Raw genomic sequence first — 25881 nt, 5'->3', positions numbered from 1 at the left:
CATATTTTCTACATTAAAAGTCGTATACCGGCAGATTACTTATACGACATGTTGATCTTGGCATATCACGCATACGACCTGTCAAAACAAAATGTTACTCATACCACACGTCGTGCGCATATAAAGATGAAATTATATTCGCTTTGCATACGATCTGACCGAATCGTTGTTAGAACAGACATATTTTAGTGCCGAAAAGTAGTAAATTTTATTAATATATTACATATTTCAAGTCAATTAACTAATATTTTGATAAAAATTAATGAAATGTTCATAATTTGAGACAGAGAATTTAAAAATTATTGTTTAGTTATTTTTTTGTTTAAATTGATTTTTTTTATGTTTTATTTTATTTTATTTTTTTTTATGTTTTATTTTTATTTAATAAATTTTTTTATGTTTTTTTCTCATTTTTCAAATTTAAAAATTATTGTTTAGTTATTTTGTTACTTAATTAATTTTTTTATGTTTTTTTTTTCATTTCAAAAATAATGGAGTCATTTTATATTTTTCAACACTTTAAAGCTTTTGAGCTTCGGAAAAAAATTTGAAATGTTTGTAATTTGAGACATAAAAGTTAAAAATAATTTTTATTTATTTAATTAATTTTTTTTATCAGTGACCATGTATGGCTTACCACACAAAAATTAGGTTATTAATTTCTCTAAGAAAAAAGGTTATAAATTTCTCTAACAAAAAAGGTTATAAATCTTGTAAGCAAACTAGCTTTCGCATATGTGCTGTTACCTAATACATTACTTAGTTGTGACGACAGTGATATGTGCCGCTACGGTATATAATTAATGTGTTTTTGCTGGTGCGCGCATTTATCGCGCTGATAAGATATGATAATGAAATGGCGCAATGCGTCACACGTCATACAATTCAAATTAAAAATAGCTGCTTACTGGCATAACATAAAAAATTGACAGTGCTAATCTTGAACAAAGACCAGTGGAAACCGCTTAAATTGGATCGAAGCGGCTCTGATTGTATTTGCAGAGAGCACAAAGTAATTGCACGTGGCTACAAGTACTTATGTACATACAGTGTATATGCATTTATGCAGATTTGGTTTTGAAAATCAATAACACATTTAGAGTGCATGACAATTAAAAAATTAACTATTGAAATGTTAGCATCGAACAGCAAACGGAAAAATTTATCTACGAGGCACATTTTCTGCCGAAGAATATAAAATGTAGAGAAGTTTCTGTGTCATGTTCTTTAAAGGCAGCTAAGACAGTCAATAGTGTCATGTGGGGGCAGGGGAAAGTCACTTTTTTCTATTGTATAACAACAAATTATGTGTGCGGCACAAACGCTTAAGCACCAGCTGTGATCTTGCAATTGCCAGTCAACAAATCATTTACAATTGAATAAGCTTACATTACGGTAATGTGCTGAATAACTCTTTAATCACGATAATACTGATTTTAGATTATCTGTCGTTAGCATTGTGTAGCAAGGAAAAATTTACAATTGTATCGTTAAGGAAACGCAACGTTAAATTTATTATATGTGGCGTTTGCTGTTTGCTAATAAAAATAATTATGTGCTGCTGTCTTCAAGATCATGCTGTAATATATGTGTAGATATGTACATACATATGTAGATCTAGAAAAGTGGCGAAACTCGAAATATTATATGAATATATTCGAAAAATGTCCCAGACATTGGAAAAAAAGCGAAACGAAAACGGAGCATGCGAATCTTTGGTATGTCTGGCAAATTTTTCGACACTACTCACACACACATACATACATACATAAAATATATAGCACATTCGAATTATATTATATTTATTCACACGATTGTTTTGACGTCGTTGGTTGTCTAGAAACGCGATTTATTTTTATACCAAAAGACAGCCAGTCGAAAAAACAAAAAAAAACAAAAAATACAATGAAATAAAGTGAAATAAAATTAAACTAAAACGAAAAGGAAAAAAAAATCGCAAATGCCGTGAAATTTCATATATGCATGTGCACCAAAATTCATAAAAATACATACACACTTTAAGTTGGTATATATATATATATATATATACATATATGTATGCAGATGTTTGTGTACTGCAGACGTTATGAATATAAATTTTAAAATATTTATTGTATATACTATTTATGTATACTGTACCGAGCTCACACAATGAAAATCGGTTTGAAACAAATTTCTTACGATTCACAAAACAGAAAATCAAACATAAAACATTTTTATGCATCTTCAGCGCGAGAAATACTTAAATATATGGTATATAGCTACATACGATATTCCTACAAACATATGTATGTACATATGTGCGTATGCGTGTGGAATAACAAATGAAATATATTTTATATAAAATAAAAAAATGCAATGCACTCATTGCTTTATGAACTAAAATACGTATGCGATTGCAAAACTGACATAATGGCATGTATGTATGTATGTATGTATGTAAATACCATGTAATTACCTTTTTTGTGCGTATGAAAGATGTATTGTAAATATTTGAAATAATTCTAAGCCTGATTGAATGAGAAAATGACCGAATGCAATGAAATGAACAAATGAAATTTAGAAAAAAAACTGTTAACTAAGCAATAATTAATGCGAGGAGAATAAGACTACATAAAGTTTTGGGGTTTGTACAGAAAAATATATAAATATTTAAGAAAAATAAACAATAAATTATGCTTAAATATATAAATAAGTTAAAAGAACATTCAACTTAAATAATATAATAATATAAAAAATATATATACAAAACAATAACTATTGATATTTTAGAGGTTAATGTAATAATAATAATAAAGACTTTACATTTTTTTTTAATTTGCAACTTTTTATATTTTTTTTTTAATCAAATGCAATTTCAAGAATATTGCTTCTAATTTTCGATCGAAAATCGATTGAAGCAAAATTGAAGAATTTACGAGTATTTTTATAACCCTCCTAAAAACTTTTTACATCAGATATTTTTAGTGTTCAAAATTTTAAAGCCTTTTCCACACAACTTACGTTTTCAAATACGGTGCGCTTTATAACATCAAAACTACATACAATAACAAATTGGACGATTTTTTGTGTGAGTGTACCAAAAAATTTAAAAATCGTCATTGCGAAAAAGTAGCTCGACTTTAGCTAAGAAAAACTATTATCTAACGAATGAACGTATGTTTTTCAACTACTGATGATTCGACAACAAGTTATGAGAAGCACCGCAAAACTACTTTCTTGCGAGCCACGCTCGAATAATTGCTGCTATTGTTCTATTTTTATACCCTGCACAAGGTAGATTAACTTTACCACGATGTTTGTAACATCCACAAGGAAACGTCGAAGACCCTATAAAATATATATCTAATTAATCAGCGTGACGAGCTGAGTCGATTTAACCATGTCCGTCTGTCTGTATATACCTACGCAAACTAGTTCCTCAGTTTTTGAGATATCGATCCGAAATTTTGCACACGTTCTTTTCTGCGCCAAAAGCTGGTAATTTGTCGGAACCGCCGTTATCGGACTACTATAGCATACAGCTGTCATACAAACTGAACGAACGGAATCAATTTCTTATGAGTAATCTTTTGTATTTGAGAAGGGTATTGTATTATAGCTTCGGTGCAACCGAGGTTAACGTTTTTTCTTGCTTAATATTTTCCATTTGTTTTAATCACAAAATTTTAACGGTGTTGTTACAAAGAATTTAAAAAAAAACATGCGTGTTTCTGCACGAATTTACCATATTTTAAATTATTACGCCTGCATTGGGAATTCCATAACTTTATATGAGCATTTGTCAATATAGCTAAATGCAATAACTAAAATTGAATGCACGACTTGACAGTTGCAACGCGAACAATTGGTGACAAGCAAGTAACATTGAAAGTGATTGAAATGAGATGACATATAACGGTAATGTAAGGTTAGGTGATAAAGCAACTGTATGCGTGCCTTCGTCTTTGTCACTTTGCGCACATTGGCACAGGCGAATACACTTGTGTATTAACACGTTTAGGGAAAGTGCAAATGAAAGTGAAACTGAAATTAAAATTAAAATAAAATTACGGTATATTTAAAACGAATAATTGTATGTAAATACGACATACATACATATGTACACGTAATTGTACACAACAATGAGACAAACTGTATACAAAACAAAAACAGAAAATTCAAGAAAATGAAGACATGTAATGGAACTAGGAAACACTCAGTTAATACAAAAAAATAAATTATAATAATACAATAAAAGAAAATAAAAAACAAGAATAAACAAGGTGAACACATAAGAAATGCGACAGACAAATAGAGAGATTGAGAGAAAGGGATACTGTAAAACATAGAAACTGTTCTGTATATTGGTTGTACTTTTATTGTGGTTGTGTTATTTCTTATTGCACTTTACAATTGTGTTGTGTTGAAAAGTATTTGGTTAAAGACAATTTGCTATGTAGTATTACTTTTGTAAATTTGTTGTACTTAAATAATAATAATATATTAAATATTTAGGTATATTACTTGTATACAGTAAGAATAGTCAAAATATATAAGCATGTTAAAATATTTTAAAATATTATACAGATAAAAAAAACATATACATATAATATATTAATAAACGTATTTTTTTTTTGGGAAATAAAAATAACATTATTTTTTATATGCAAATTAATTAGTAAATAGTGTGCAAATTTGTCAAACAGTACTCACCAGCATAAATCGCTAAAAATATCGAGAGGAATGAAATAACGCTTGCCAAGAATTTCGCCTCCATCTTTGGTATTGATCCGTGGTTTGTACTTTTACGCTTATTATTGTAATTATAACAATTGTGATTTTTACAATTCTTTTAAACTACTATTGTTGATGTTGATTGGTTGCTTGCTGCAGCTGGTGTTGATGTTTATGTTGCTGTTGTGATTTGCTCGTTATTTTTTTGTTATTTTTTTTTTTTTGTTTTAGAAAATATTGCTGCCACGTCTGCTGTTGATTTTTATGATTTCTTAATTTTTGTTGTTGTTTAATTTAGTTATTGTTTTGACTTTTGCTAAAAGTTGTCGAGATAATCTTCTTGTTCTTGTTGTTGTTGCTGTTGTTGCTATATAGTCGTAAGATAATCGGTGTTATATACTTTTCATGTATTAGTGTTGACCTGTATTGTAAGTTTAATTAACTATCAGCTTTAATTTTCTTGCTACGATGCATAAAATTTTTAATTTCAATTTTTTTTTTTTTTTTTAATTTAATTTAATTTTTAAGTGATTAAATTTTTAACTCTTTTGTGTGTTTGCTTTAATTTTGTTATCAAACGTTGGTTAATTGTAATATTGATGCATTACATTTACGCTTAATTTGCTATATTTAATCCAAAGTTGATCGTCGTCTTCGTAATAATCGTCGTCGCAATTTAACGAGCTGCATTTTGTACATAGTACATACATTTGAAAGAGAACAAATAATACATTTGGTGAGAACAAAGAATCGTTAATCGAATAGTGACCGCAATGACGAGGACGACGGCAACAGCAACAGCAACAGCGGGAATGACGACGATCGGTCAAGATATACATACGTACGTATACATATGTATGTAGGCGTTTGTCGCCAATGATGACAGTAATGTCAGGGCGCGAAAGAATTAAAAGAAAGAAAAAAAGAACACATGAAATGTTTAACCTTTGCTCTAAAGACAATGCGCATATTATTTTAAAGAAACATTTTATGTATGTATATTCATTAAAAAATACACAATTTCGTATATTCTCTTTATGTGTTTGTGTGTGCTACATAATATACATATATTTCTTTATAGTTAATTAAGTATATGAAAACTTGAGGAAAATCTTAAGACTCTGCGTTTTGCGGAAATATTTTCTGAATGACCTTACGGTGGAAGAAAATAAGCAAAAATAGAACAATAAACCAGGCGATTAATCAAATACTACGAAAACATCGCACGGCAGTGATGACTCTGTTATAATGATGCATTTTATTTCTCTCGTGTTCAGTAGATTTTATAATTTTTATAACAGTTTACACCAATTGAATTACATACATATATATACATATGTATATGTACACTCTCTTCAACATTTCGTGCATGCTGCTTATCGATTTATATACTATATATATATAACAGTAACACTGAATGGCCTACAGATCACATATTTAAACCCAAAATCCGCCTAAAATAACGAACAAACAGGCAGTTGGCAAAAATGCACGGTATGATCGGAAAATAACAAACGGAATCAATGTGAATGGAAAAGCGTAGACATTTTATTTGTTGACCGTCAATCACCTCAAAGTACAGAACGACGGAAAAAATGGCGCGTTGTGTGAAGAAGCGAGGTGAAAGCTCTCTAGAGGCTAATATACACGTACTGTATGTTATAATTTTGCTTGGATTACACAGTTCACACTGATTTCGTATGCTAAATAGACATATTTCAAATTTTTTTTATTTAAATTTAAATTTATACTTTTACATATATTTATATATATATGTATATATGTATGTACGCATGTACTTTTTTGCTTTTGGAAGCACAAGTAAACGAAACCGTACCAGAATAAGCGCAAAAGCAGGCGGCCACGACAATGACGAGCACAGTACTGACTGAATGTTTTCACAAATTGAAAATCGCTACACGACAATAAGGAATCAAAATCAGCAACGACAATGAAAATTACAAGTAGTAGCCAAATAAAAATACCTCTATGTGGATTATTTAAACAAAGAAGACGGCGAAGCGATAACGCAACTGGAATGGCGATAAATAAAGCTACGATTGTATTATCGGTAAATACGTAACAAGAAATTTTAAATAACACTAACAAGAAATTTTAATAAAAACAAGAAAAAACGTCGCGTCACAAAAAATCTAACTGAAAACCAAAACTAATTGCAGCGGTGACAATGACGGTAGCGACTGCGAGCACAACATTCGCGAACGACCACAAAAAAGCGACTAATCAAGACCAAAAATGCTATATAGTGAACAGCCATCGATACTCACATATTGCCACTAGCTAGCGGTGGCTGGCGTAAAGGCCACAAGCTCGGGCTTGCAAGTGATTAGCGAGCAGCAAAGGTAGAACACTGAAAAGCGAACAAGCAAGGTAAAGAGCAAATAATCCGCAATGTACTCATTGGGGATCGGCTGATGGAAAGCGAGAGAAATGCCAGAACTTTGTCATCATAGCCAAAGCTGCGCAGTGCGGTATTTACATATTTGTGTTAAATATGTGTTTTACTCTACTCTATTAAACACCAGTTATTTTCAAAATTCAGTTAATTATAAAATTTATGCTTTTAATTAATATGTACGTATGTATATAAGTTAAATACAAAAAATACATTTGTTTGTTGTAATTCATTATCAGTACGGATCATTACAAATCTGTTACATTATCACTCAAAAAATAATTGAAATCGAAATGAGAAATTTGTCGCGTCAATATGACGACTACGTCCACTAGTATTTTCACAATTCATACCACATACGAACAAATAACTAGTTGACCGGTCACCACAACTATAGCAATAACGTATACTACTTTGGAATAAGCCTTAACACAATAAACAGGCACGTGTAAACCTATTCCACACTCCATATATACATACATACATGTGTCTGATGTAGACAATAACGACGAAAGGCGTCGGCGCCAAGAATGTTTCATGTATGGCAAACTTTAATTCGGTGCGCGAAAATTTACGGTAAGTGCCGTTGAACTAACACCACACACTTATTTGCATTGATTCTTCAGAGGGTCGTCTATTTTTGAGTAAGTGATTTCTATTCCCAGCTCATGATTGTTTAAGGGAAAAATTGTATATGTAAATGATTGATTATTTATTTATTTTAATATGAAATTAACACGTTAAGACATTGCACCTCTTTGAAAATAACTTTCAACAATAGTATCGATTTGAATGTCTGTAAAGGCATGACAATTGGTGGTGATTGAAAAATTATAGCGGAGATTGATATGTACAATATGAATGTACCGTTATTGCTTAAAATTATAAAAATTCCAATCGCACTAAGTTTGAGTATATAAAAAATATTGTTTAGAAAGAGCAAAAAATTTCAACCGGTTTCTATCACATTAAACGAACTCCGAAAACACAAACGTTCGTTTTCAAAAATCATTGATGATTTGTTGATGACAAAACTTCAAAACACTGACTAATAACACATATTGTTAACATAATATACATATATTGTATATACCAATACACTCATTCGGCACGTTACATTGTACTGATGACTGCTGAATACGAGATGGATGACGTTATTTTTGCTGGACACGAGTGTAAACTACTGACGACAACGCGATTGAAGCGAAAAACGAGATGAAACAATAAAAGATGAGGTTAGCTGTTGCCTCCTTGGTACTTTGGCATAGCTCCACTAATACAATGTTGCAGTGCTACAATAGATTGTATCATCACCAAGCTTAAAGCTTAAATAAAGTCAGCCAGCCATTCAGCCTCCGACAATGCATGGCATTTTCTATACACATTTCTATGCAAGATTAAACTGCATTCCAATAAAAAGTAATAAAAGTAGAAACAAATGCAAGCAAGCTAGGAGCGCCACAAATGACAGCATTTGTGGGTGAGGCGATGACGGATGCCAATATGTTACTATGTATTAAATATTTATGTATGTAGGCAGGCATTTTATACGTGTTTGGGAGTCAAGTAAATTTTGCGTGTGCATGTGCTGGTTCGCTATTACTAAACGGTGAATCAAATCACGAGTTAACGTATCAGGAGAACAGCCAGCCATTGGTAGCGTGGAAATTGGTGGTGATACTTCAATCTTTCTATTGATCAATTTCTGTACATAACACTTACATTCATATCTTAGTTGCATTTTCTTCACCTATATTGTATTTTATTTCTTTGGAGAATCAAAAATAAAAATAAAAAGAATTGTGAACAACCAATTGTTCACTAAACTCACAGGCAAAAACAAAAATAGAATCGAGGTGCTCCGGGCTAGTTTATGGACGCAGCGTTTGCAAAGAACCATAGCGGTCAATTTTGACCATTAATGGGAGCACCTAAAATTTTACAGATCAGCTCCACCTTACTTTTAATCTTATGTGTCGGCTGATAGTAAACCAAATACCAAATATACAAACACATGCACAAACACTCTGTTTTACCTTACGGGATATACCCAATTCTCATTTATGCAATAATCGTACAACAACAGCAACTAAGTTAAGAACAACATACGAAATGATTTTTTTCTTTCGAAGGAAAATGGCACAAACCCCACGATGAAAACGAAAAATGATGATACACGAGAACGGGCAAAAAATTCCTCCGATGGCCACGGACGGCAATGACGAAATTCTTTGCCGTTCCCTTATGTTTTCCTGCTTTAGCAGATTTTCCGTTTTGTGTTGGTATTTTTCGTAGTATGGTTAGTACAGGTGTATGAGTACTAGAGTGTATAGTGTGGATTGTGGTGGTAGAAGAGGATTTGCAGAATGGTAGTGGTTCTTTCTTCATAGAAATTTCATTTTCTTGTTCATCATCCGATTTAAATTTTACTTAATCCTCTCCTGTTCAATATGATTCTATTTCATAGCCATTTTCATGCGTTCACCTTACTCTTTATCCTTTTTTACGAATGCTTCCTTCCTTCCACGTTCCTCTTTTTCTATCCACGTTCAATTCCAATTCACTTCGCCTTTTCACTTTTCGATTTTTTCTCGTCGAGAAATTTTTTCACATTTTTTTCTTAAACTCATCACTGCACTCTTATTTTCCCGCTGTTGTTCATAATTATTGCATTATGGCAAACTATTCGTCGTCAATACACCTCGCACTTTATAATTATTTTATGAATTTACCTAAGCACAGAATACAGAATTTTATTTTCTTCTATTCTTCCATTGATGATGAATTTTTCACTTCGCTCGCACTTCAGTCTGCGAGTGACCTTAGATGTGCGCAGGGTTGTAATAATTTAACTGTCAAAATCAACCATGTACCGACAGAGAACGTAGAATTATACGTTCTCTGGTACCGATTACTTTGGAACGTTTGGATTTTGTGAAACGAATACTGTTATAAATAACTGAACTGACGGCAACACTGTCAAACTTCAAATTCATTAAAGAGTTGCTACAATTTCAAATAAGTCTTCAAGACCTGTACTAAAGAAACTAAATTTTTATTTAAATTCTTATTATCAGGCCAAAACAATTGTCATTTCAAATATAAGCAGCAAGTGACAATGAAATCAACCTAGAATTGATTTCGTTAAAATATTGTAAACATATCATAACTTACATGATGTTTACTGCTACTTGAGTAGTTCAACGTCATTCTAATGGCAAAATATACGGCATATTTATTTATGATATGTTTAATCGTGGATAAAAGAAAGGAAAATAATAAAATTATCATAAATCATGTGTGGAAGGCAATGAATACCAATTGGACGTTGAGGCATTCCACCTGTTTTAATCAAAATAAACGAGCGTAATGGCAACACCGTTTATGTAGTAGACTGAGAAAATATGTACTAGATTGTGTTGGGGGAGGGAAATAGCATTCAATAGTTTGTCATCACGGTAGTTCGTTGTGAATTTAATGTGTGTTATTTTTGATTTGTTTTACGATTAATTTGGTTTATATTAGTTATTAATTCGTTTACAAATGATGTTGGGAGAGTAATTGCGTTATTAAATCAACGAATATATCATTATAAGGTAAGTGCAATTAAGTAAAAAATATTGCTGTTGACAACGCCCGGGCGAAGACAGGCTTGACAAATACCTTTGGTTTAGTGCTGTTGTAATTGAAAGCTTTGTTGTTGGTACATGGGCGTTGACCAAAAATTGAAATTTGTTATTGAAATACTCAAAATTCAATGAGATATTTATGAAGAATCGTCTACTAATAATGAAAAAAATTCGAAAATAAGAAGATGAATGCTGGAAAAGTGGTAGCAGGTGTCAGTGATAATCACCACCACAGGGAAATTCGTGGAATTACATTGGCAATTCATGGCTTCAGCTTGTGCACATATGCATATTTTATATACATATACCCATATTTTTTACATTATCCCCTTAGTTAATTCGAATATTAAACCGAAAAGGTTTGCAAATTACATTTCCACTTCACCTACCAGCCAACCAGTTTGGTCATTGCGCTTTGGCCCCTGGACGTGCGCCCTTCCTTAATTAATTCATATTATGATTCATGTAAAAGGGGTGAAAAGTGTGCACTATATGTATATGAATAGCGGTAGGTGCTACAAGAATAAATATTGAATGAATATATGTAAATAATAGCGAGCCGTATATGCTTACAATCCATTGCAAATATGCAGTATATTATATATCCATAGCGATCGCTTCAATGCGCACGCGACAGCAGTTTCTGTTAGTAAACCATCGAGTAATTTTGGTAGCATGTGTAACTATTGCAACACTCCAACTGGCTGAGATAGCTAGTCAAGTGTCATAGAGCACATGAAATGCATCTGATAATCTTTGTATGCATATAGGTATATATGAATGTGGTGCTGCGTAAACAACATCCGTATTGTAATAGATAGTGGCTGCAGTCGCATTATTTTGAAATTTAATCGGTCTGCTTTCAAAAGTTCCTTAACAGCGCTAACAATACAAAAAAACATTGCATTTCGGTTTAAATTTGTTGGAAAATGTGAACTGCAAAATGATATATACTAGAAATGCGTACTGATAACCCAAAAAGTATTAATCGATAACCCCAAAAATAACAAATTAGGTTTTCTTTCTTTTTAGGGCTTTCGAGTCTTTAAAAAATACATTAAAATGTATAATTCAAAACAAGCACGTTTTCATGTTTTATTACTTCTCAAAGTTGAAATATTGTTTGGTCTATATGGAAATTTAATTATCGCTTTTAAACAACGTCTGACAGAATAAATATACAGCAGCACACATATTTATATGTATTTATATTAATCAATCACTATTGTTGTGGTTGCGCTGTCGCAATTCTTAAAGCCTATATTACGTAAATCATTAGTCCATTGACTTTTCATCTGTTAAAATGAACTCTATAAATATACAAAATGTTCTGATTTCCCAATACGTTTTCTTATTTTTTATTCAATGGTGGGAAACACAGCTATTATCCAAAGGCATCCAGTTGTTCGTATCAACGCGCCTAACACGCATCAGCCTATACGAGATTTTGGGATCGACACGCACTAATTTTAGAGTGTGTTGAATTTGAGGCTATACGACGCAGTGTTTTAAAAACAACAAATCATTTAGTAAAATTGTTTTCTTTATTTTTCCGATTGCTTAATTGGATTTAAAAACTCTAAATTCGAATTTCATGTGTACTTATTACGTAATAGTTTTTTTCTTTACTTAATTTTGTTTTGGCTAAGTTTAAATAATATTGAAATAGAAGATTATTAGAATATTTTTGTGTTGAATGAAACTAATATTATGTAGGTTTCTATCGTACGACTTATATTTTTTACTTTTCATATGATAGAGAGCCACTGTGCACGTTATTTTTGAATATGTTTATATGTACACCACAGTGCAGTTTGATTTGTGCGCTTGCACTATACAGAATATTTGAAATAATTTTTTAGTCGTCCTAAGTTATTCACATAAGTGAGTGGTGTGTAGATTTAGTATGTGCGATTAGACATAATCTTTTTTTATTCAATTTCATTCATAATTCTAATTTTTTCTCTTGCAGAAAACAAAAGAAAAATCTCAATGAGTCCCAAAGGGATTTCGCTACGCGACATGTACTTTTTGCCGCCACTTAAACAATGTATCTTTACGGCTGTGCTACTGACGCTTTTGTGGAATACAAGCACAATCGCTGCACAGCAGGATACTTATTACAACACGCAACAACAACAACAACAACAGCAGCAACAACAAAAGCAGCAATCACAGACATTCAATCAAAACAATCCACAAAATTCCTTCCCAGGTTCTCAAGGCTACGACAATGCGAATCAACGTTTCAATACTGATGCCTATAACCCGAATCTCAATCAAAATACAAATACTCGCTACCGCACAGATAACTTCAATGATTTGCCAAATGATGAGCGTCCAAATACTAACTACGGCAATGATGAAGACTTGAATTTTGGCCGTGGTAAAACGTCATATAATGTTAAGGCCACTTTTCTTGAATCTTTTCACTCGCGAGAACCTACTTATTTCATTGTTTCATCGCGTATGGTACGACCCGGTCTTATCTATAAAGTAGCAGTATCTATATTGCGTGCTCAATACCCAGTTACGGTGCATGCTAGTATTTCGTGTGATGGTGTGCAAATAAGTGGCGATTCCAAGGATGTGAAAGTGGGCGTGCCTGAGACCATGCTAATGCGTGTGCCGCCAACTAGCGTGACTGGAGAATATAAGCTGCGAGTAGAGGGCTTTTACCAGGACATATTTGGTGGTTTGGCATTTCTAAATGAAACCCGCCTGGATTTCTCACAACGCTCGATGAGCATATTCATACAAACAGATAAACCCTTATACATGCAAGGCGAAACGATACGTTTCCGTACAATACCGATTACAACCGAATTGAAAGGTTTCGATAATGCGGTTGATGTTTACATGTTGGACCCAAACAGACATATTGTGCGACGTTGGATATCACGGTAAAAAAAAAAAAACAATTCAAACTTTTATTTGTGTTTGTAATAATTTCGTTTTTCTATATTACAGTCAATCAAATCTTGGCTCTGTTTCTTTGGAATACAAACTTTCTGATCAGCCGACTTTCGGTGAATGGACCATACGTGTTATTGCACAAGGTCAAGTGGAAGAAGGACATTTCAGTGTGGAGGAATATTATCAGACCCGATTTGAAGTTAATGTTACAATGCCGGCATTCTTCTTCACCACCGATCCCTTCATACATGGACGTGTTATGGCCAATTTTACTAGCGGTCATCCAGTACGTGGCAATCTTACATTGAAAGCGACTATACGTCCTATAGGCTACTTCAGTAATCAGGTTTTGAATGAAAAGTTCCGTCTGGGTCGTTCGCCTACCGAGGAGGCTGCAAGGCACCTACAACACCAACAACAAATGTATTATAATCAATATAGTTCAGTACCGACACCAGAGGATGTAAATCGTAATCAGGATATGCTCTATCGCAATCAATATGTGGTTGAACGTCACTATGAATTTGAGGAGGAGTGGCCTTTTTGGGTACGCAAGCCAGATGTGGCGGATACATATGATTCCTGGACGAATAGTTATAGGAAAACTTTGCCGTTTTTACGTTATTTTAATGGAACATTCGACTTCAAGTGGCCAATACGAGAATTGGAGGTTTTGGTACCCAATTTGGCGGGTGAGTAGTTTTCAATTTCTCATTTTCATATAAAGTAACACACGCCAGAATCTCAGAGTAGACAATTATTACTATTTTCTTTATGTCACTTAGCATTGCAATACAAATCGCTTTCTTTTTTCCATAATATAGGTATGGAAGTATTGATCACAGCTACAGTTGGCGAGAAATTCTACGATGAAGTGATATCGGGTTATGCCATTGCGCGCATCTATAATTCCAGTATACGTGTAGCCTTTTTAGGCGAGTCGCCACAGGTTTTCAAACCGGCTATGCCCTTCACCGCATATTTGGCTGTAGAATATCATGATGGTTCACCAATTGATGAGAATCTGCTGAGAGCAGCCGTTATGGATGTGACCGGATTTGTAGAAAGTAAAAGCGGCGGTCGACGCGATTGGCCCGCCACGCGACTGCCAATGTCTGCCGCCAGCCCAGGTATTTGGGCGGTAAAAGTGGATATACGCAACGATTTACAACTGGATGATCGTCCACAGTCACGTGATTTTCTAAATGGTGTGGAACGTATGCGATTGCAGGCGAGTTTTATTGATCCACGTGGAGAACGTGCTCAAACAGAACTACTCATGGTCTCACACTATTCACCACGTAATCAACATATCAAAGTTTCCACCAGTACGGACACGCCAGTCGTTGGTGAATATATCATCTTTCACATACGCACGAATTTCTATCTGGAAGACTTTAACTATTTGATTATGTCGAAGGGTGTGATACTAATGAATGATCGTGAGGCAATAACCGAGGGTATACGTACTATTGCGGTTGTTTTGAGCGCCGAGATGGCGCCTATGGCTACAATTGTCGTTTGGAAGATTACACTTGCCGGACAAATAGTTGCGGACTCGCTCACATTCCCAGTGAACGGCATATCACGCAATAATTTTACGGTGTACATCAACAATCGTAAGGCGCGTACGGGTGAGAAGGTGGAAGTGGCCATATTCGGTGAACCCGGTTCATATGTTGGTCTCTCAGGCATCGACAGCGCTTTTTACACAATGCAAGCGGGCAATGAGTTAACATATGCCAAAATAGTTACGAAAATGTCTTCATTCGATGAGCAAACCAATGGCACTTACAAACATGTCTGGCATACACATGCCGGCACACCCGATGAGCTTGTTTACTTCCCAGCCTCCTCATTCGGTATTGATGCGAATCGCACCTTTGCCTATAGCGGCCTAATCGTATTTACCGATGGCTATGTACCACGTCGTTTTGACACCTGTAATCGCACACTCGGCTATGGTGAATGCCTTTCGGGACGTTGCTATCCGCTGAATAAGCAATGTGACGGTTTGTTCGACTGTGACGATGGCACCGATGAGATCGGCTGTCGCGTACGCAATGACACCGAACTATTAAATTATCGCAAATATCGCTTTAATCGCATATTACGTCACTATGAAAATGTTTGGTTATGGAAAGATGTAAATATTGGTCCACACGGTCGTTTTATCTTCAATGTTGAGGTGCCAGATCGGCCGGCCTACTGGATGGTGAGCGCATTCAGTGTTAGTCCATCCAAAGGTTTCGGCATGTTGAATAAGGCTATCGAGTATGTGGGCGTGCAGCCGTTCTTCATCAATGTCGAGATGCCCGAACATTGTAGGCAAGGCGAACAGGTTGGCATACGTGTGACAGTCTTCAATTACATGACCACAGCCATTGAGGCGACTGTGGTGTTGCATGAAAGCAAAGATTACAAGTTTGTGCATGTTGAAGAGAATGGCATAGTGCGTTCCTACAATCCGCGCACATCATTTGGCGAGCATCAATTCTTTGTCTATTTGGAGGCACAGGGCACTACAATAGTCTATGTGCCGGTGGTGCCGCAGAAATTGGGCGATGTCTATGTCACATTGCATGTTGCCACGCTGCTCGGCACTGATACGATTACACGTCGTCTTCATGTCGAATCGGACGGCTTGCCACAATACCGTCATCAATCCATATTGCTTGATCTATCGAATCGCGCCTATGTGCTGGAATATATGCATGTGAATATAACACAAACTCCGGAAATTCCCTATCAAGTAGATCGTTACTTTGTTTACGGTTCAAATCGTGCACGTATATCGGTTGTGGGCGATGTGGTCGGTCCAATCTTCCCCACAATGCCGGTGAATGCAACATCGCTGCTTTACTTACCAATGGAATCGGCAGAACAGAACGCCTTTTCGTTCGCCGCCAATCTATACACTATCATGTATATGCGTTTGATTAATCAACGTAACAAAACGACGGAGAAACACGCTTTCTATCACATGAATATTGCTTATCAGCGACAGTTGAGCTTCATGCGTTCGGACGGCTCATTCTCGCTTTTCCGTTCGGATTGGAACAACTCAGCTTCTTCAGTGTGGTTGACAGCGTACTGCGTGCGCATATTCCAGGTGAGTGCCGTTATCACTTTATTATGAGCATTCTCTATTTTTGAAGCTACATATCTAAATTGCCACTATTTGCCTTATTCCACTAACAGGAAGCTTCATTCTATGAATGGGAAAATTTTATTTGGATTGATTCGACCATTATTGACAAAAATATGCGTTGGCTGTTGCAACATCAAACACCGGAAGGCGCTTTCTACGAAGTCACCTGGTTGCCCGATCGCAAAATGAATCGTACGAATTTCGCGAATAATACCAGCCTACAAAATCGCAATATCACACTAACATCGCATGTGCTTATCACATTGGCTTCGGTTAAAGATCTGTCTGGTTCATTGGGTGCACGCGTTGCGCTGGCACAACAACGCGCCATATCGTGGATCGAGCGTAATATGCAATTTTTAGAAGACACTGAGGAGCCATATGACGTAGCCATCACCGCATATGCGCTGTTACTCTGCAAATCACCAATGGCCGAGCATGTATTTTCCATATTGCGGCGACATGCACGCGTAATCGGCGATTTCATGTATTGGGGCAGCAAAGAGGTGCCGCAACCGCCGAAAAAATTGGAAAATCAAAAATGGTTCTCACTGCCACGCCTACCATACGAATTTGACGCTTTGAATATCGAAACGACGGCTTATGCTTTGTTGGTTTATGTGTCGCGACGTGAATTCATAGTGGATCCGATAGTGCGCTGGTTGAATGCTCAACGTCTCAACGATGGTGGCTGGGCGTCCACACAAGATACGAGTGCTGCTTTGCGTGCGCTTGTCGAGTACACCGTGCATTCGCGTATACGTGAAGTGTCATCGCTGACTGTTGAGGTGGAGGCGTCGTCGCAAGGTGGCAACATACAAGCGCTCCACATCGACGATACAAATTTGGCGCAATTACAGTCCATTGAGGTGCGTGTTTGCTCGCAAAATAGAGATATTATTTTGCTCAGTCTTTTTATACCCGGTACATGGTGTCTTAAGTTTGTAAAACCTAAAAGAAAACGTCGTACACCATATAAAATATACATATAATTCATTAGCATGATGATCTGAGTCGATTTAGCCAACTCCATCTGTCTGTCCGTCCGTCTCTCTATATAAACGCGAACTAGTACATTAGTTTGTGAGGTATCGATCTGAAACTTTGCACACGTGCTTTTATCTCTAAGAACCTGCTCATTTGTCGGAAACACTGATACGGGACCACTATAGCATATAGCTTCTTATATGTAAAACTTTTTTTTTGTCGAGATATCTTTTTTCCAAGGCAGCGTTATGATATCCGAAGAAATTTTCTAGATCAGGCTACTATAGCATATAGCTGTCATACAAACTGAACGATAAAGAACAAGTTCTTATATGCAAAACTTTTTTTTGTCGAGATATTTTCACGAAATTCGGCATGGATTATTTTCCAAGGCAGCGTTACGATATTCGAAGAAATTTTCCAGATCGGCCTACTATAGCGCATAGCTGCCATACAAACTGAACGATAAAAACAAGTTCTTATATGGAAAAATTTTTTATCTGTCGAGATATCTTCACGAAATTCGGCATGGATTATTTTCCAAGGCACCGTTACGATATTCGAAGAAATTTTCCAGATCGGACTACTATAGAATATATCTGTCATACAAACTGAACGATAAAAAACAAGTTTTTATATGTAAAACTTTTTTTTATTTGTGAAGAATGTTCTAGCTTCGGTGCAGTCGAAGTTAACGTTTTTTCTAACTAAATTATTCTCTTTTCATAACAGATACCAGAATCTTGGGGAACAGTTAAAGTGCAAGCTAAGGGCGCCGGTTACGCGATATTACAAATGCATGTGCAGTACAATGTGGACATAGAGAAATTCCAAACGAAACCGCCAGTGCCAGCCTTCGGCCTACACACTCGAGCCATTTTCCATGGCAGAAATCAGTCGCACATATCTTATATAGCTTGTCAAAAGTAAGAGCATAAATAAAATTTCATTATTTGTTGCCTGCAATAATCTGAAAACACTTTTTAGTTGGATCAACACACGCGAATCGGAACGCTCTGGCATGGCAGTGCTAGATGTCGCCATACCCACCGGCTATTGGATACAGCAGCAACGTCTCGATCACTACGTACTGAGTAATCGTGTGCGCAATTTGCGACGCGCTAAATATTCGTACCAAAAAGTCATCTTCTACTTTGACTACGTAAGTCTTTTGGCCACACAAGTTTATAGAATTATTAATAATTAAATATGCTTGCCCAATACACAGCTCGACCAGGAAGACATTTGCGTCAACTTCACCATCGAACGCTGGTACCCAGTGGCGAATATGTCGCGCTACTTGCCCATACGCGTCTATGATTATTATGCGCCTGGTAAGCGAATAACTAAAATATTTTATATAGCATGCTAACTATTTTTATAGCATGCTAATTATTTTTATTGCATACTAACTATTTTTATAGCATACTAAGTATCGATTAAAATGCGTTTTTTCTGCTTTTGTTCTTTGCAGAGCGCTTCAACGAGTCTATATTCGACGCCTTGCCTACATATTTGCTTAACATCTGCGAGGTGTGCGGCAGTTCGCAATGTCCGTACTGTTCGATTTACAATATAGGCTGGCGCGTTACTATGTCCGTGACACCACTGTTCTTTAGCGTATTTATTTATCTAATGCGCAGTCGAATGCATATGCTTTTGAATTGCCTACATTTATTCACTTAGTGCGCATATGCGATATACGAAAAACAACAACAACAACAAACACTTTTGTGCCTTCTCTTTAAACTTCTTTTACTTACTTCCATAATTTGAATTTGAATTTTGAAAAGTTTAGTTTAGTAATGCATTCTTGAAATTTTCCGTTAGCGTATTTTAATTTTATTTTTTTAATGTGTTCACAAATTACATACATACATACATGAGTAAATGCATAGTTAAGCTAGAAAAGACAAATGTGTATAAAACATTGGCTCAATTAGCCTTATTGTACCCTCGAATCTAATTTATATGTGCGTTACCGCGTCGAAATAAGTTTTTATTTTTTAATGCAGCTTAATTGCCAGCGCAAAGCTCAGCAAACGTATTCCGTCCAACACTGTGGCGCCGTCTTTTATTTTGCTACCAATTAACTATATATATTAGAAACTTTTTGTTTGTGTTAGTGTAGTGCATTTTTAACTACGTATTAATTTAGTTGAAAGTCTTAAATATGATTAAAACGCATGAAACCAATAATTATTGTATGTTAAGTAAAAACTGAAAATCTCACATGTACAAAGCTAAAATCGCTGATATTAAACATATGTGTATCCATAGAATTTGCAGCGAATATCGTAAAGAAAAGTGTCTTAGCGCATATCATTGAAATAAAAAGCGTATTTTTTGTACTAAAGTCATAAATGTTTAATCAAACTTATTTGATTAACTGCCTTTTTTTTATATTGGAGTTTGTATTGTTGTAAACAAAAAAGAATGAAATCTACAGTAGCAATAAGTTACGTAACGTACATAGTCTTATAAACACAGAACTGCATAAAACTTACATATATGTATACTATGTAACTAATTAAACCGAGGTTAAGTTGACATTGTAAAAAGTATATGTAATTTATATATACACACACCACTACATACAAAGAAATGTTAAGCAAGTAATTTGCAAACGAGAAGCTTTTATAAGACATGTTTTTATAAGCGATATTGTATCCGTCCTTTTTATGTGAAAAATCTGAAAAATCTAATGAATAAATGAGAATTGTACTTTTTTCACTAATACTTATTAGAAAAAAAATATATATATTATTGTTGTTGTAGTGGCAGAAAACATCGCTGAAGTAAGTTGTAGGAATGCTGACGAGTTAACAGTCCCTAATCAGATCAAAATACGGGTCCGACTGTTAGAAAAAAAATTTTTTTTTGTTGTTCGTGCTCATATTTGCTTAAAAGCCAAAGGAGGTAGCCATCCATCTACCCTGTTTATTAGAACCACCTATAAGCCGATAAAATGGTACAACAACTACATATCTACGTTTATAGGAACAATGATTTTTATACCCTAAACAGGGTATATTAAGTTTGTCATGATGTTTGTAACACTCACAAGGAGACGTCGGACACCCTATAAAGTATATATCTAGATGATCAGCGTGACGAACTAAGTCGATTTAGTAATTTCCATTTGTATGTGTGTCCGTCTGTATACCATATATACGAACGAGTCCCTCAGTTTTTGAGATATCAAACTGAAAGCTTCCTTTTCTCGCCAAGAAGCTGCTCATTTGTTGGAATGTGCGAAATCGGACAACTATAGTATATAGCTGTCATACAAACGAATGATCGGAATAAAGTGCTGTATGGAAAACTTTTGCATTTGACGAGATATTATCACAAAATTTGGTCTCGAATGTTATCCAAAGCAACGGTGCAATCTCAAAAGAAATTGATCGAGTCACTATAGCATATAGCACCCATACAAACTGACGGATCAAAGTTCTTGCAAGTAATATTTTGTATTTGTGAAGGGTATTATAGCTTCGACGCAAACGAAGTTAACGTTTTTTTTTTTGTGATTTTAAGAGTTTTCGTTAGCTACCATCATTGTTCAAGTTTCAAGGGGTTATATCCACTAGTGAATTTAAAAAAATCGATTTTTTATTTTACATACATTTATATGTATCGAAAGTACATATATTTGAGAATATTCGCCGAAAATTTGAAGTTGTTCCCATAAATAGTTTCGGAGATATCAGCGTAAGAATTGTTTAACTTAGTGTAATCGGCTCTCAAAACTTTTAACGTGTTTTTCTCGCAACGCTATTTTCAGAGTTGGCAATGAAAATTGTACGAAACGGCTGGACCGATCGAAATTTTCACAGCACCTTTTTAGATATATTTGTCAGGCGATAAACTAGGGAATAAAATTTTTGATAACAATTTCGATTATTTCAGCCACCCTGTAGTATCAATTTTTTTACAAAAAACGAATTTTTTGTTTGGAATCCGCTATTTTGTCAAAAATTAAAATTTTTACTAGTTCTTATGAATTCATTTAAATTATTAAATTTAAAATTTAATTTTTAAATTTGAGACAATGTTAGGCGCTTTCTTAGCGCCAGACATTTTTTCGAAAATCATTGTTATTAATGGTACCAACAGGGTTAGATCCACGAAATAATAACCCTTGGTTGTGTATAATCCGAATAAATTCCGGTAACGTAGAACCGGCTGTTGTGAGAATTGTTTCGAAGTTCCAACTGGATATCGACTTAATCCTGTAGCCGCTTGAAGAATTTTTCAAAATTTATGGCGGATTGTTGAAGTACATTATTTTTACATATTTATTAAACAAAATGCCTTTATAAAAATTTCTAAAATTAAACGCGATTTTCTGTCTTTCAACTAGATATAACCGCATAAAGATAGTCCTTGTTATACATGAATATATTTTACTATAGGTATATTATTATTTTTATTAATACATATAAGTAGGTGACATATGGAATATAATTTTGCTTTAAGATTAAGGGTAGGCAACAACATATGTGAACTAAGTATTAGTAAAACAAATTAAGATTTTGTTTTGCATGTGTTATACGCATAATCATATACGACATATGAAACTAACGGTCTAAACGCTTACAAAATGAGCTACACAATAGCTTGCGTTTCCGTTTCCGCTGTTGTAGCTGTATCATTATCATTTGCAGTTGTATCATTATCATTTGGCTCTGAGAGCGTTGTCGGCGCAGGTGAAGCGGCTGAGGAACCAGATTCGGGCATTTCGGGTAGATTTTCCATGGTCGCTAGCGGCATAACACCGCCTTCAAACGATACACGCTTCTCGAAGCTTATACGTCGCGCATGCGCCGCTTCCTCATTCGAAGAGGTGCTGGTCTTGCGCGTCGCTGCGGAGAAGTTTACAATACCTTCTGTGGCCAGAATGCTTGCACTGGACAATAATATAGACACCTGCTCGGCCGTTGGACAACCGGTGATGGTCATATCATCGTTATTGTAACCATTTGTGGAGAGTAGTTGCTCCAGTTTAACGAATGTCTGAATGATGTTGTTCTGTCGTAATTTAAGTTTAAATATGTTATACAGTTAACGATGCAATAAATCGCAATACTCACTCGTATCGGACGAAAGATTATAAACTCTGTATCGCGATTGCTTAAATAGAGTTGCATGGAACGTTGTAGTGACGCTAATTTATTCTTTATTAAACGCTGTGTCTCTTGAATGATACTGCTAATTTGCTGTGGACTCGCCCACGCACTCTGTCGCAAAGCGTAGTTCAATTTTGTTGCAGCTGCGCCGTCTTTTTCAGTTGTCGTGCTTTTGTTGTCCTTAGTTTGTAAGAGCGTTTGCGCTTTATCGAGAAACTTTAATATGGGCGAAACGAGCATTTGCACCGCATCCTTTATAAATTGTTCGCACACCATTTTCAGATGGCGATCCACTTCTTTACGTGAGTCCAACAGATGCTCCTTAATTTGTGGTGTGCCCTCAAGCAAGAACTCGAGTAGCGCATTATTGCTGCCCATTGAGAAGAGCTGTTTGCGCTTTTGCAGCAGCCCAAATGCCGCTGTTTTCACCTTGCTGAAGTCCAACGAAGTCTCTTTGATGGTGAAATCTACACGAAAAGGCGCTATTTGTTCACGCAAAATAAGAAGATGCTTTATTTCGAATAGTTCGCCGTCTATGGGGGACTGTGGTTTAATTATAAGTGAGATTAGTATATGGGTAGAGTATTGCTATAATAAAATGTTTCATACTTTGGCTGCGGAAATTTTCGTTGCTGCAGCGGAGACACTTTGTATGCAAAGTTTAAGTGCCTCTTGCGAGAGCCCTTGAAATATGGGACGATCTACGCAACGGTAAAGGCGTGAAAGACACACTAATGTGCGACGTACGGTTGGATACCACATGCCGTGGAGGTCGGCTGGAGAAGAGTCTGTAATATTTTTTTTTTTTACAAAATATTAGTAATTATGAAACTTACAAGTTTAACGTTGTTAATTTACTTATGTTTCGCTGACGATTTGCGGTGTCGACGCTTTCCGTTTCTATTGCACTTGAAATGCTCGAATTGAGCGATGAACGAGAATCATAACGTCGTATATGCTGTGTTTCCTGCAACGACAATGCAATGCTCTCCATCATTTCCAGCTTATCTGGATAAGCCAGATCGCCAGCTGATGGATTATAATTTAAAATGTCCGATTGCAAATATAGATGCGCACGAAACACCAAACGCTCTTGAACATCCTGAAGTAGTTGATTTGCAGTGTTCGCAAAAGCTTCGAGCGCGCCAGCTTTTTCGTAAATAAAATTTTTTTTTACACAATTTTTAAAATAACGACTGCAGTGAATAGCTTACGATTTTGTTGTACATGCTCCTCGAGCATTTCTATGCGTAAAATGGAACAAATTTCCGCCAAAGTTTCCAAGTGGTTGATGTGTATAATGAAGGGTCGCATTGTGTCATACAATATGGTGCAAAGACCCTCCAAATAAGTGCTAGAAAGTGCAATTTTACGTGTAATTGAAGTATATTAAAAATAATAATAATAATAATGATAAAAATACTCTATGCAGCTTGCTTACGTCAACTGTTCGCTGCCTAAGGCGAAAAATTGAAAGAATAAACGCTGTTCATCTTGACAAATATGCACTAGGAAAGCGCAAGCGCTACGGGTTAGCGCGCAATGGTCACCTTTATGTGCGGCTTTCAATTCCAGTATCGCCTTATTCACAGCGGGCGACATAATGAGTGCACGTTCGTTTAGATAGTTTTGATGCATTTCAGCCAGCAGTTGCTCATATTCGGCGCTGCGTTCTAAACGCGATTCAACTAACTGCGCCACACGTTTAATCTTTATAGCAGCTGTTTGGTATTTGCCATAATATAAAGCGAATGCGGCATCCGGCGCACTATTTGTTATAGTTGCACTATTTTTCTTTTCAGTGTCCGAAATGTTTGCAGTTGCGTTTTGGAGCGTTGTTGAGTGCGCTTGTTTTGGATGTAAAGTGGCAGCGGTAGCTTGCGACATAATAACGGTTGTATAGTTTTTTATTAAAGTCACCGCTTTGGCCAGACAGTGTTTGTATTTCACTGTATAAGAACCAGCATCTTTGAACTTAGGCTAAAAATAATAAATACAGTTATTGTTATGTTACAAATGTTTCGTTTTTTTAGTTTGTACTTTACATTGGCTCTCATATATTCTAGACACTCGTCGATACGATCCAAACAATCACGGAATGCCTCGCTTGCCACCGATAGTGTAGGACTCTGCAGTCGCTGATGCAGCAGTTCTACTTGACTGAAATAGTGTAATCGTCGTTGTATTTCTTCGCCAAGCTTATGTAAACGCTGCTGTTCCTCCGTCAATTGTTCGCTAGCTGTATTTAAAGCACTAGTTTTTTGCGACACCGTCTCATATTCATTTTTTAAGGTGTTCAACTGCTGCATTGCAGAGTTGATTTGTTCCAAAATTTCTCCACATTCCGCATCCCGCTGTTCCAATTGTTGCAAGTATTGATAATATTGAGCATCTGCATGTCTAGTAATTTCCTCATTGACACGATCGTACCATAGGAGAAAGTCTCTGGTGTTATTAATACCAGGAGCTGGCAAAGCTTGCAATTCTTGGGCGCTGGCACTCACTGAACTACTAATATTTTTTTTGTCATCTTTGATTGTGGAATCTGCAGCGCTTGCAATGGATGTAGATTCCGACTGCACCTAAAGAAACGTACATCATCCAAGTGTTGCTATTTATAAGGGTGCGGTGGTAATTACCTCTTTGAAGTTTCGGCACTGATTTGCTATTACATCTAAACATTCCAACTGTAAGGGATTTAAAGGAGCAAGTGCGTCACTACTTGACTCCCACTGAAGCAATCTCGTCCGTACTTTTCGTAAATTTTCATTTTCACTCTGCACCACGGCAACGTCATCCATTTCATCCGAATCAGAATAGCTGGCAAATAGTTGCTTGTATTTTTCTTGTTATCTTTTCTGTTTGTTTCGCGCACCTGAACTAACGTCAATAGTGTAGAGATGTTTAGAAACAAAATATTAATCGATATTTTCA

At 35.6% G+C, this 25881-nt stretch overlaps 2 protein-coding genes across 2 annotated transcripts; one reads left to right on the top strand and one right to left on the bottom strand.

Moving 5' to 3' along the window:
- Window positions 1-10569: 10569 nt before the first annotated feature.
- On the top strand, window positions 10570-20179 carry Mcr (macroglobulin complement-related). The gene is made up of 9 exons (XM_014237508.3): window positions 10570-10728; window positions 12734-13664; window positions 13732-14369; window positions 14502-16789; window positions 16879-17697; window positions 18548-18741; window positions 18803-18977; window positions 19044-19149; window positions 19290-20179. Exons 2-9 carry the CDS (start codon window positions 12754-12756, stop codon window positions 19499-19501), a joined length of 5343 nt encoding a protein of 1780 aa, XP_014092983.2. The 5' UTR covers window positions 10570-10728; window positions 12734-12753; the 3' UTR covers window positions 19502-20179.
- A 2039-nt stretch (window positions 20180-22218) lies between these two features.
- Window positions 22219-25833, bottom strand: Cog3 (conserved oligomeric Golgi complex subunit 3). The gene is made up of 8 exons (XM_014237513.3): window positions 25587-25833; window positions 24993-25529; window positions 24389-24927; window positions 24162-24301; window positions 23806-24096; window positions 23557-23735; window positions 22912-23490; window positions 22219-22849 (listed from the first exon to the last, which is right to left on the bottom strand). The coding sequence occupies exons 1-8, from the start codon at window positions 25746-25748 to the stop codon at window positions 22427-22429; spliced, it is 2850 nt and encodes a 949-aa protein (XP_014092988.2). The 5' UTR covers window positions 25749-25833; the 3' UTR covers window positions 22219-22426.
- Window positions 25834-25881: the final 48 nt, after the last annotated feature.

This window comes from Bactrocera oleae, chromosome 3, assembly GCF_042242935.1.
Source record: "Bactrocera oleae isolate idBacOlea1 chromosome 3, idBacOlea1, whole genome shotgun sequence".
In the NCBI taxonomy this organism is placed as follows: domain Eukaryota; kingdom Metazoa; phylum Arthropoda; class Insecta; order Diptera; family Tephritidae; genus Bactrocera; species Bactrocera oleae.
This window is presented reverse-complemented; position numbering and strand designations above follow the sequence as displayed.

Bases quoted from the DNA above. Each gene is read 5' to 3' on its own strand.
- Mcr (XM_014237508.3), top strand. From the start codon at position 12,754: ATGAGTCCCAAAGGGATTTCGCTACGCGACATGTACTTTTTGCCGCCA. The intron at 17,698-18,547 runs GTGCGTGTTTGC...TTTTCATAACAG, and splicing joins CGCAATTACAGTCCATTGAG to ATACCAGAATCTTGGGGAAC. The intron at 18,742-18,802 runs GTAAGAGCATAA...AACACTTTTTAG, and splicing joins TCTTATATAGCTTGTCAAAA to TTGGATCAACACACGCGAAT.
- Cog3 (XM_014237513.3), bottom strand. From the start codon at position 25,748: ATGGATGACGTTGCCGTGGTGCAGAGTGAAAATGAAAATTTACGAAAA. The intron at 24,097-24,161 runs GTAAGCTATTCA...TTTACGAAAAAG, and splicing joins GGAGCATGTACAACAAAATC to CTGGCGCGCTCGAAGCTTTT. The intron at 23,736-23,805 runs GTAAATTAACAA...AAAATATTACAG, and splicing joins AAATCGTCAGCGAAACATAA to ACTCTTCTCCAGCCGACCTC.